At 40.3% G+C, this 13,576-nt stretch overlaps 1 protein-coding gene across 1 annotated transcript in view; it reads right to left on the bottom strand.

The window, feature by feature from the left end:
* Window positions 1–4,466: 4,466 nt before the first annotated feature.
* LOC145394124 (dynein axonemal heavy chain 5-like) overlaps window positions 4,467–13,576 on the bottom strand; it is a 143,884-nt gene continuing 134,774 nt past the window's right edge. The window contains exons 81-87 of the mRNA XM_080268104.1: window positions 12,954–13,076; window positions 11,199–11,355; window positions 9,711–9,791; window positions 6,621–6,752; window positions 5,660–5,812; window positions 5,349–5,531; window positions 4,467–4,673 (exon numbers count right to left, since the gene is read on the bottom strand). Coding sequence (XP_080124230.1) covers window positions 4,467–4,673; window positions 5,349–5,531; window positions 5,660–5,812; window positions 6,621–6,752; window positions 9,711–9,791; window positions 11,199–11,355; window positions 12,954–13,076 — 1,036 coding nt within the window. The remainder of the gene's footprint in view (window positions 4,674–5,348; window positions 5,532–5,659; window positions 5,813–6,620; window positions 6,753–9,710; window positions 9,792–11,198; window positions 11,356–12,953; window positions 13,077–13,576) is intronic.

The raw sequence follows: 13,576 nt of genomic DNA, 5'->3' as shown, positions 1-13,576 counted from the left end.
CCCAATAAAACTTGCAGGATGAATTAAGAACAGCTGTGTGTGTGTGTGTGTGTGTGTGTGTGTGTGTGTGTGTGTGTGTGTGTGTGTGTGTGTGTGTGCGCACATTAAGCTGGGGACATTTGTAAATGTAGCCAGCACACCTAAAGACAGATGTGTTTTTATGTTCAGTTACTGCATACCACTGTTGGTACACCCACCAATGAACTTCACAGCTCCATTGAAATTTATATGTAAGAAACTGTCAATAGGTTGCCTCCACTAACACATACAATGACATACATGTTCGCAAGCACATGGTTGCTACATTATGGTATACACAACACTGATAACAGATTAAGTAGTGCACAACAGATTCACTACATTTAACAGATTAATCAAATGCAGTACAGTGCATGTACTGTAATACATACTCATCTACCTGGGTATGGTAAATACACATACTGTACAGTAGTATGTTCACATCTACCTCAGTAGGCTACAAATGCACTAAGCAAATGCAAAAATCAGAAAAACAAACAAACAATATCAACACTTATCACAGTTGGGAGAAAAAATAGTGCCATTCAGTGGCTAAAGTTGAGTCATGTGCCTACAAACTATGGATCCTGAGCCAACAACAGAGTGGGTTCCCTGTAACATGTTTGTTTGGCTTAGCATTGAAAAAGAAAGGCCTCCTCCTGCTGAAGGTAGTATGATGGAACCACTCTGTATCCCTACAGATCATGATTGACTTAATTTGTGTTGTCACCCTGAATGGGTGAACAGTCATGGCCACTGTCTTTTAGTTTTTTCTGTTTTGGCTTGTTTTTGTGTTCCTTTCTTGCAGTTTTTTGTCCTTTCAAGTCCTTCTGAGTTTCTTAGTCTACCTTCATTTTCTCATTTTGGGAGTAAGATTTGTGCTTATTAGTTTTCTGGCCCTCTCTGGTACCTCTCTATCCACTTGCCTTGTTGTTTCTTTGTGTGTGTGTGTGTGTGTGTGTGTGTGTGTGTGTGTGTGTGTGTGTGTGTGTGTGTGTGTGTGTGTGTGTGTGTGTGTGTGTGTGTGTGCCTTCTTTCCTCTTTTGCTCTTTTTTTTTTTTTTTTTTTCTGTTTCTTCATTTCTCTGGAGGTAGTGACTTTGTCCCTTTACTGTTTCTGCATTTTTTTTTTTTTTCACTCCCTGGGAAACTTTGAGTTCTTCCCTTCCATGATTTGTTTTGTTTCCCAGACCCCCATCATTCCATTCTACTTTGGCTTTGCTTGGGAGATGGGATGTTTGTTTGGCACTTTGGTTATCTTCCCTGCTCAGTGCTTTGTTATTATTCATTGGTGAAGCTGCTGCATTCTTTCCTCCTTTTTTTCGCTGCTTGTTCTTGCCATGCTAAAGGTCTTTTGGTTTCACTGTGCAGCATGCAAACACTGTGAGAGCAGGGGCAACAGACCAGTTGGAAGCATGACATAGACCGACAATCTTAACTTTGTTAGGTCTGTCTCACTTGCTGTCTCTGATGTCCCCTCACATCATGTCCCATAGCATAGCCTTGGGTCTCATTTCTCCCTTCACTTACTTCCTCTCCTCTTCTTTGTCAAGGATCAGACTTGTAGCTCCTCTGGGCCTGATAACAGGATGCCTTCCAAGTGTCTCCTCTATCTGATGTGTTTGCCTGGGAGAAATGTCCTGCACCTCTTTTTCACTGAAGGTCCCTCTCTCCTCAGGATTAGCTAGTAGGATGCCTTTCAAACATTCCCTCACCATGATGTCTTTCCTTGGGTGCATTTCCCTGGGAGGAATGTCTCACACCCCTATATTACTGACATTCCTTGTCCTTCAGTGTTTCACCTTGGTTCCTCCTTTTTAGCTTGACTCAAGGGTAGCATTAAGCAGCTTCCTCACACAGCTTACTAGGTTTTGGCTCCTCTTACTGATCCTTGGGTATTCTACTGCTTGAAAGTGCCACCCTGTAGGTGTTACATCCTCTCTATCTGATAACATTAACCCCCTTCACTATACATAAAGAGTCTCTGACATGATTTCTCTCAGCCAAACAAACTTATTTGCATGGGACCTGATCTTCACTTGGCTCGGGACTGTACCTTGTAAACATTTTACTCTCCTTACCAGTATGTTTCTTTTTTTCCTACATCATGCTAATTTAGTTTCTGATCTGCTAGAAAGCCTTCCTGAATATTAAATGAAACTTGTGAGGAACTACAGTCAATAATACTAGAGTACCTGGGAAGATGTTACCTTCAATGTAATATATAATTACACCAAGTATCTAGAGTGGGAAGTATACAAGTACTGTCTGTGGGCCATATCCACCTTTGGCAAATTATTTTTTTTAGCAGCCTGTTACTGTGTTCAGGGAAGAAAAATGACATAATTTGAGTCTCCAAAAATTAGATTCTGCAAACCAAGATTATCCAGCAAGATAAACCAGTTAATAATACAACAAAAAATATAAATGCTGTATAAAAGTGTAATCACCCTCTTTTTCCCACCAAGAGATGGAGTGAGGTAGCATCAATAAAGCAAGAAGAGAGAAAAACAAGACAGAAGGAGAACAAACCAACAGTATGCCCAATAAAATAAGCTACACATTCATTCACTTATCAGTCAAGTGACCAAAATCCTGAATCCACCTCGTAGCTATACCACAGTACAACCATCCACACATAAGTGCTTCATATTACAATTAGATAGTTTTACTGGTATTAATATGATTCTCTGTAATGGAATTAAAGTTTTCTATAGAGGCTACAGTATGTTCTTATTCTCCTGCACTCATTAAGGGAAATTTATACCTTCTGCTTAACATGCAGTATCTGTGATATTATTGAACATTCACATGTATGTTCAATGAGACTCAAGGTCAATTTGTGGGAATGGTCCACCAATTACAGCACAGAAACTGCATACCTCTGACCCACACACAAAATAAAATGACAGTGGAAGTATAAATGTGTCATTTGCAGTACACATACCTCAAGCAATGCATTAACCTCTTAACAATTATACTACTGTACTGAACTACAACCAACAACACCAATGATACAGATAAATATTTTCATTGTATAGGGGGTTCATTCAGGTACAACATTAATAAGGTAAACACTGGAGTTGTGCATGTGTGCATGTATGTATTCTTACCTAACTATAATTTTATAGGACTGAGGCAAGCTCATCACGTCCCACCTTCTGCTACTACTTTGTCACATATGTCTTTAGGTTTATGAACTGTTCTGGCACATCTGGAATAATATGCTCTGACTTCTTTCTTCTTCCAGCCGGTTCATTCAACATTTCAGGATCCACCCATGCCAAATCATCTTCATCTTTCTTCTTATCCATTTTCCTCTCTGAATTATGAAAAACCAAAAAAAAAAAAAAAGCATTTTTCCATTGGTTTTATGAGGTATGTACAATGGAAATTGGTGGTAGGTGGGGACACTCACCATCCACTCACTTGATGTAGTGCTGCTCTTGGGTGACTGCCCTTTCCTCTCTTCCTCCCTTCTTTCCTTTCTTCCTCTTCTGTCTTTCTTCCCTACATTCTTTCCTCTTCCTTCAGTCTGCAGGTAACTCTATACTGAGTGACATGCCAAATGGTTTCCTGTACACCAGGAAACCATTTGCAATGCTGGGTGGTATCAATATAATTAACTTATGGCACTTGGTGGTTTGGTGGGGAACTGAGGCACTCCAATCAGATTCAGCCTGTGTAGGTTATATCCAAGGGGTGGTTGGGGTTTATTGCTCATGTAATGCCACTCAGGGATGAGTGAGGCTGGTCACTCTCATCTTAAATGTCAGGGCCAATTTGCCTAGCCCTGGGCTCTTACGCTCCTCATGGGGCAACACAGGATTACATGAATGAATGAATGAATGAGCAATGGAAATTCACCTACTCTTCAGATTCTGACTCAATAAGAGGAAGTGCTGGTCTTTCCTGGTTTCTCAGGAATTACTAGGATTTTTTCCTGTTGTGATAATCAATAATTAACTACTATACCTTTACAGGAACCCTGTTACAAAAATGGGTTGCATAAGCCTGCTTAAACCTGCATAATTAACATGTTAGGAGAGAAAAAGGTTTCTCTGAGAAAAATCATCTTAACTTACCCAAATTTCATTTACGGGTATATTCCCTGCATTTCATGGTGTATTAGAAACAAATGTTACTGTAGAGTTTATCTGCCATGAGTTTATTGTGTTGTGTACTATGCCATGGGTTTGCATCTCCTGCTAGTTCCACTAACTATATTATGTTACTACTGTCATTTTTTGATACATTAATGGCACTACTTTACCACTTTTAATTTCCGTCCATATTATAGTATGACAATTTTATCTCCATGTTCTTACTTTCACCTTCACCTTATTTCACACACTTTATATGGCTCCTGTGCCCCCTCTGTCTCTTCTTACTTATTTTTTCATCAATCCCATCCTGCTCTCCAGGCCAAGTCTCTACCTTCTTACTTCTTTACTTGATGTCACAAAGGAGTGCAACTCCTCTGAGTGTCCAGTGTGAAGGCAAATAGTCTGTGGTTTCAAGATCAATGGAGCCAATGTAGGTGGCATCAGTGCGGTGCGGCTTGCGGTACATGGGGCATTCATACAGATTTGGGTCTTTGCCACTAGTTGTGTTGACGGCATACAGGTATATCACTGGCATGGGCTCGTACAACACCTGCACAGATTGTAGGGGTGATTAAGTAAGTGTGGTGAGCACTGTACTGCACTGTCAGTCTTCCTACAGCTGATATAGTTACTCAGTGTGCACTGTAATGATCATGACTAAGGTTTCACAAGCTAAGTGATGAGCTTTTGGTTTAAACAGCCAAAGAGCTAAATAATGTTCCAAAATCTATAGCACAGCACATCCAAATCAGATATAGATAGAAAGAAGTAACAAACGAATGGTAATTGAGAAATTGTGATTACAAATCCATTCTACCAACTAAACTAAGTAACATGTTTTTATTCTCTGATATTTTAAATATTACTTGACATAAGCTATATTCTGGCATCACTCAGCATTGCCATATATCAAACTTCACATCATCATATATCAAAGCAAATGATTATTTTCTGAACTCCAAATTCTAGAAAAGTTACTTGGTTGATCAAGTATGGTACTGTCCATGGGAAGGGGTGTAAAATTGCAGTTTTACTTTAATATTGGGTTTTCAGCATTTGCAAAGCCCTATCTGTGCCAATCAGCTATGACTATCGGAAAAATGCTTAATGGGAAAATAATTCTGGAAATATCTGTCTCAAAAGTATCTTTGTACTTCTCTGGCCTCTACATTATTTTTGTGATTTTTCTTTTCTCTTTTTTATAACAAACCTCCTGAACTCTAACCTTAGGTCGAGACTCCATGAGCCTGCCTTGTTTGCGGTCCCACGATGCCCCCTCAAGGAAGAGTCCATACACATAGACCCCCTCAGGTGGTGGTTCATGGATGTCTTCACGGTTAAAACGAGTCACTAAGTTCTGCAAGATGACACAGTCCAGCGACCACCCTTTGTGTTGCCGTGTCACTTCCTGTGAAGAACCAGTTGCTACTGTTGTTGTTACGATGCCTCTGTCACACCATTTCTAATACTGCATACTGTCTTCATCATGCTACATTAAGACTGCATACACACATGCGTATTGCTGTGTACACACACCTGTCTCATGGCAGTGAGGAAGCCCTGAGGGTTGAAAAAGCCAGTTATCCAGAAGGACCTGGGGCGACCAAGGGTGTACCAGCGGCGGAACTGTGCATCGCGCTCTAGCAGCTCCGTAAACCAGAACCCCAGAGTGCTGGACTCCCATGACACCTGACACCACACAATACAACACTTCATTAGTCAACACATCCCATGAAATAGTCCACACCTGACCTGCCACATCTACTGTCACATGTTGCATCTATCACAATGCACACCCACCACCACAGTGCACACCCACCATCACAGTGCACACCCAACATCACAGTGCACACCCACCATCACAGTGGAAATCCACCATCACAGGACACCCACCACACAATGAAAACCCATCACCACAGTCCACACCCACCATCACAGTCTACACCTCCCATCACAGTGTACACCCACCATCACAGTGCACACCCACCATCACATTGCACACTTACCATCACAGTCCACATCCATCATCACAGGCCACATCCATCATGACAGTCTACATCCACCATCACAGTCCACACCATCAGAGTGCACACCCACAATCACAGTCTACTCCTACTATCACTAGTTCACACCCAATATACAATCTAAGTACATTTAAGGGTAGATGACCAGCCTACTTCACATGACCAAAATGTTCCCTACCATAACCTAAGATCAAACTTACATTCAAACAAACAACAGACCACTTCTACAACCACTTGGTCACCACTTCAACATGAACACCTACTGATTATTTTCTCTTTCTGTGTGAAACTGAACTCACATCCTTTTGGACAGCAGATCGTTTTTCAAATCATCCAGCCATCCCAGTGTCAACACCTACTTTGCATCAGGCCATTAAACTGTTCCCTCCCTCAGCCCGGATTTGAATTTGTGTCCCTTTGAACCACAGATCACACCTTAACCACTTTAGCACTGTCGTGACATCTACGCCCACCTTGCGCCATCGTTCTGGAACCTTGGCATCATACATGGAATCCAGCATGTCCTTGAGGGAGGTACTCATGATGATGGTCCCCTCAATGGCCAAAATGAGGTCCTGGAGGCTCTGTCGCACCACCTTCAGTACCTACATCAAATAAGGCCAACATAATTACCTTCAGATCCTGCTCCAAATAAGGACACATGTAACTACCTTCGGTACCTGCACCAAAATAGGACACATGTAATCACCTAAAGCACCTGTATCAAATAAGAGTGCATAAATTATCTTCAGTTCCTGTGCCAAATAAGGACATACCGTAATCACCTTCGGTACTTCTTTTTTTTTTAATGTGTCCGACTCTGGGCATAGGCTTCACAGCCTGCTATCAAGGCCCACCAGTCCTCCTACATATCATACACCTCTACATGTCACCACTTCGGCGCTAACACCCACCGTCCATATTGAATACATGCTAGGGCTGTCTCATACAGGACTGGCGTATTGGTATTAGAGAGGATATTTTTACGACATGTCGGCGGGTCTTCTGGTAGGTCAGTAAAACCTGATTTTAATGAAATTCAAATCCTTAAACTGTTCTCTGCCCCAGCGGGGATTTGAACCCGGGTCCGTTAGGACTGGAGGCCACCTCTCTACCGACTGAGCCACCGCCTCCCCCAAATTGCACCAAATAAGGACATACATAATTATCTCCAAAAGGATATATTTCACATTTTATTCTTACTGCTTCCAGATAATTTTATTCATCTTGAGAGACTTTTCAGACTGAAAAAGTTAAATACAACCTTCAACATTCTTTCATTATAAAAAAACCTTTCCTGTGTTGAACAAAATTATCATGAGGTAGCAAGAATAAAATCAAAAATACATAACTGGACTGAAAGGGTTAATACTTGCATCAAATAAGTAAAACAAGTAAAACTCAATCCTGTATTACCTACTTCAAGGCATCAGGGCTCAAGACTAGGCTACTGAGGTCAAGGTACAAGTAAAGTTAGATGAGAAGTCTACTTCCCATGATGGCATTACAGCACATGACTGAACAACCTCCAGTCACCTCTTGGGCATCCAACCTATTCAAGGCTGTCACTCCAACTGGGATGTTCTAATCATAAGACCACCAAATAGGGAAACATAATCATCCACGCATTCTCTTTTAGCAAATACAGTACAACAAGTCCATATAATAAGTTAGCTGCTTTGCTTTTTTGCTGTCAGGTCCACTGTAACTCAAAATTTGCCCATTACAGATCAACTGCTACCTATGAAAGTGATGTGCCAGTTCTCTCCATTTTCATTTTCAGTTGACCAACAGAACCTGTGAAAAATTAATACACGCTGCTGACTCATAATGAGGATTAACTGTATCATACAGTACTCAACATGTCACTGTTGTCATTTCTCATGTGGAGATTAAAACAACTCCAATTTTACTGTGGTGCAACAATGTATACATGCTTGCACCAGTGGCTTTATATCTGCTACCTTGCTGTTGTCATATTTAGTCTTTTAGAAACTTTTTTCCTGTCCTCATTTTTGCCATAGGTATCAGGGTTATTCTGACATATTTTGAACTCCCACATGTTTGGGATGGATGATATTAGTGGTGACGAAAATCTTTGTCCATCTATTGCACCCTGTTTATACAGTCACAACCCTATCTTCATAGGGTTTTATGTTTTTAACCAAATGGCCGGCTTTCCCCTATCTTATGCATTTTCATATAGTCTTAATGCATGCTAGCTAGAATTTTGCATTTCCCACAAAGTGAGAGTATAATGACCACACAGGTAGGTCTGCCCAAGTTCTCTATCATCTTGTATTTTTACTCAACAACAGGTCAACTTTGGAACTGTTTTCCTTTATCTATATTTCCTACTGTCAATGACCTCCAGTCTTTTGAACACAATGTGATGTGTCCAGGCATCTCAAAATGATCAGACCTTGAATCTGGCTCTCTTTTATCTTATTTTTGCTTTTTTCTTGGAGGGAACAATCTTATGGATTTCTGGCCTTTGGCTCCTTGTTCCATGCATGAAAAAAAAAAAAAAAAAAAAAAAAAAAAAAAAACCCTCTTATGGATGCACCCTAAGGAAGAGACTTCCTGCCATCTTACAACACGACTCAGGCATTGTAAATGGTGATGATAGAAATCATCCCAGATTTAGAGACCTAAGGAGAGAGTATGATGCATTTTACCTCCAGTTAAAATGCCTCATAAGACATTGTGACATTCCCTCAACATCATCCAAGTTGACTCAAGCCAAGAGTGACGTCACACAGCACTGTATTATAGTTGACCAACTGTGATTGTGGAACATTACAATTTTGACTCCCTCACTTATGGGAAATCCACTAAAAAATTATGCATTACATAAAGGTTCACTGAACATACAGTACTTAGGTTCTGCATAAAATGTTTTTGTCTTTCTTCCAAAAAGTTATGGAGAATGATAAATTTCTTTTGGTTTGTTGAAAATAAGTTGTTGATACACTCTTTCTTATTACTGTATCATGGTACATAACCTCATTATAATCATCATGGTACCAAAAGAATGTAATTAACCCAAGTGGATGAGTTGTTGGATTAATAAAATAAAAGCTTTTGCAATGCAAGTATACCCAACCCTCACTTCACCACATTTCCACAGATCCCTAAGGTCAACAGGCACAATTGTGGACAGGTGGGGAAGGGATGGGGGAAGGAAGGTGGATCAGTTCAAATTATGGCACTTCTGGCAGTGCCCACAGATCAAAGGAGTTTGTGGGATGTGAGTTAAACTATTCAAACAGTTTTTTTTTCCACCTGTCAAGGCATTTTATTCCCTGGCACCATGTGAACCTATGTGAACTTTAGTAATAGCAAATTTGAGCATCAGGTATGCACTCCACTCAGAATGGTTTGGTGTGGTATTTAATGGGTGCTAGGTTTTCGTAAAAACCTGTATACTGTATACACTGTATACCGTATTTAAAATAAAGTTATTTACAGTCAGTCCACCAATAAGCTTATGGATTTACATAGTATTTAATTACATGAATCATGTTCAACATCAACACTGCTGCCTTGTACATCCTACCCACCTTTAGCATGCGATCCAGTTCTTGTCTGAGGAATATATTCATAGGCAAGATGGCTCCCATACGCTGCAGTGCCTCTCGGATCTGTACATACATAATATGTACAACACACCCTTCATCTCATTCCTCTGATGATACACATAATGTAGTACTGTACAGTACTAGTGTTATACATAGTCAATGCAAGTAACCTGGTCTAAAATATGCTTATGCAGTGACTATGGACATATGGATACCATTACCACATAAGACTTATAAGAAGATTTAATGTTCTACTTATCACCTAATGTGGAAATAACAAAAGAATATTTGTAGAACTGATTTTGATTTTGACATTATGCTATACAGTGACTCTCACATGACCTCAAGACCTCAAAAGCAAAATCCCATGGGAGGTGTTGTATGCTGATGACTTGATGTTTATCATGAAGAATGATAGGGTAGTGCAAGAAAGTGTTAGGAAAAGGAAAGATGGAATGGGGTTCAAGGGTTTAAGACTAAATGTAGATAAAACAAAAGTGATGATATCTTGGGCAAGTGTCAGTATACTGTCAATGAAAAAGTGTGGTTATGTGCAGTCTGGCACAGCTGTATGGGAAGCATCTCCATTATGTGCAATGTCTGTGATAAATGGGTGCACAAGTTTGAGGTAGGCTGCAAAATAACGAAGATTTTGTGTGTGCAGTATGTAAAGGAGAGCATACAGAAGCAGAGAGATGGTAAAGGATTAATCTTGCTAAAAAGTCTTTTGAGTTATGTGGAAGAGCTTTGCAATATAGGGGAAATTATATATGCTGGAGGTGGGGCTGCAGCTACCTCAGTAGCAAGGATAAGGAGTGGTTGGAAGAAGTTTGGGGAGTTGTTGCCTCTCCTGATAACAAGAAGGGCTCTCCCTCTAAGGGTTCCTTATATGCAGAATGTGTTAGGAGTGTAATGCTGTATGGTAGTGAGACTTGGGCAGTAATGAAGGAGGATATTCATAAGTTCAAACACAAAAAACTGAGGATGACTAGATGGAAGTGTAGTGTGTCCTCGAATTACAGGCCTGGCAGGGTTAGGATTGTGAAAGAAGAACTGAGAGGAAAGATGGGACTTGAATATATCAAAGTAGTGAAGAGAAGGGGTAAACTGAGATGATTTGGGCATGTGGAGAGGATGAAGGATGACAACCGAGTGCAAAGTGTAAGACGTGTGAATGCTGAGGGTAAAGTTATAAAAGGCAGATAAAAAAAAGACTTGGGATGGGGACACAGTGTGGCCTCTGGGACATGACTGAATGGAGAGGCTGCTAGAGATCATGCAACTTGAAGAGCCATCACCAGGTGACCAAGGCCAATGCTTGCAAGCATCTCGAAGTCTTTAAAAACAAATGAGTGAACACACAAACTTTGTGGCATTTTGTGTGGCACTGATGAAAATTCAGTTTTGTAACATAGCAATACTAATTCCATCACTGATCTCATACCTCATTATATATAATCTCAGCCTCACCTCATGCTGTACATAGTCTGGGGGCAGCTTGGTGAGCATGTCATTTGCCAGGCCAGCCACAACTGCCTCACGAGTCTCTCCACCCCGCTGGCCACCTTCCTTGGGCTGCATGCTCAGAATGGTGTCCAGGATGCTCTTGGCTGTGTTGATCTGGTACCTAACTCATCCAATGCCAGGTTATTTTACATGTAGCTATTATCATCATCATCATCATATGCACAGTCTCTGCTTCCTACCATAGGTTGGGGTGTGGTAGTGTCCAGAATACAAGGAAAGAGAATTCATGATATAGGGAAAAATAACCAACAGCATTTCCTGTAAAATGGGCCACACAATCATTCACCTACCATTCAGGCCCGTAGAATCCTGATTCCACTTCACATGTTGCTATAGTAATAAATTTTGATATTCTAACATAAGCATCTGTTAGTGTGCATTCTTACAATGGACTTTTCTTTTTAAATATGGTGAATGACTGTTTTATTCTTTCCAGGAATGCAAAGTACTGTAATTTTTAATGTTCTACTTTTAATTTAAGGTGGAGGTGTCAACTCACCACTAGTACTGTATACCATCTTGTGACATCAAGATAAACTCCACCCCAGTCCAAGCATACAGCATACTCTATAATCAGCCTTTCTGTTTTTTAATGGAGGGTAAATATGTCAGGCCACCTGGTGAATGAGTCTTCTGTTTCAAGGTAAATAGAAGACCTTTTTGATAAGGTACCATTAATAAATGGCAAACACTAGTATAAAACCCTCCATTTCCTAACTCAAAGGATTTAATGCCTGCATGATCTATATATCCATAAGGTGTCTAGATTAAGCTTCCCATTCTCCTAATTGCCATCATCATCATCATCTCACCCTGTGTTGCCCCATGAGGAGTGTAGGGGCCTGGGATTAAGCAAGTTGGTCCTGACATTTAAGACAAGAATGACCAGTTTCACTCATCTCTGAGTGGCATTATGTGAGCAATAAACCCCAACCACCCCTTGGATATAAACTTGCACAGGCTCTATCCAACTGGTGAATCTTAATTACCCACTAAACCACCAGGGCACCATAATTTGATTATATGGTTACCACCCAGCATTGTAAATGGTTTCCTGGTGGTACAGGAAACCATTTGGCTTGTCACTCAGTGTGAGTCACTCATAGCCAGAAGGAAGAAGAAAGAATGTAGGAAAGAAAGACAGAAGAGTAAGAAAGGAAAGAAGGATGGAAGATAGGAAAGGGCAGGCACCCAAGAGCAGCACTACATCGAGTGAGTGGATGGTGAGTGCCCCCCAACTACCACCAATCCTAACTGCAACTATAGAAAACAAAAATCATATTAATGTTATTACAGCATTAGCTAACATTAAAAAAAACCCTTGAGAGTCTTCTGTCATCCAGCTGGATGCACAATGCTGGCTTCATGTGCTTGGTTTGCTATCACACAATGTTCAGTTTGCTTTTAGAGGAGACAAGGTGGAAGTGAAGGAAGGAAGTAAGCTGAAATGGTGGGAGGGTTTTATAAGAAGGCATAAAATCCTTTGAGTCAGTAAATGGAAGGTTTTATAGCAAACCCACCAGTTAATGGCTTCAAAGGATCTAGCACCTCCTCAAGCTATCAATTTCAATAGATGGAAGATCTTCCCAATCCAAAAAAATAGAGTGCTAACATGACACATTTAAATACAGCTCAGGTGAGATGTTCTCAGGCTGTTTGGTAAACTATAGTAGTCTATACTGGTGTGGAAGATATTACGTGATGTCAGCGTTGGGATGAAGACCAAACACCTCGGGGGAGTCAGTGGATGGAAGGAGGTTGATGAACTCAAGGTACTCCGCTTGGCTCTTGCACATAGGCAGCCCGTAGCCTTGATAGAACCTGCATACACATAAACATGGTGCCCATAAAACACACTTGCACCACAATTTCCTCTAAAAAATTTTAAACTTCACACTGGAATGTTTTATGTGCACTGTAATTTTCTGCTATTATGCTTATATGTCTTAGATTTCTGGATTCCAAATTTAGTGATTATGCTTGACAATTATAAGTGTAACTGTTGTGATGTTGATTAAGATTCAAAATGGCAGACTACTACAGTAGGTATATCTAGTACAGTATTATAACCATTACTCTGATTCTGATGCATGAAAGCATAACAGTATATTGGTTAAGACATAAAAAAGAGCCGTAATTAAATTGTATACATAATTAGAATATTTAAAACATTAATTATTATCATAAAAACAAAGTATATTTATTACAGTACAGGACTGATAGCATAAATAGTGATGAGATAAGGAATATTCTGGTAATATCACGAGTGGTAGTCCAATAAAGGCACACAAATGACTATAACCAGGATTAAGGTATGTGCA

This window comes from Coenobita brevimanus, chromosome 26 (genome assembly GCF_032717465.1).
Source record: "Coenobita brevimanus isolate Jiangsu-jjx chromosome 26, ASM3271746v2, whole genome shotgun sequence".
Taxonomy (NCBI): Eukaryota; Metazoa; Arthropoda; class Malacostraca; order Decapoda; family Coenobitidae; genus Coenobita; species Coenobita brevimanus.
This window is presented reverse-complemented; position numbering and strand designations above follow the sequence as displayed.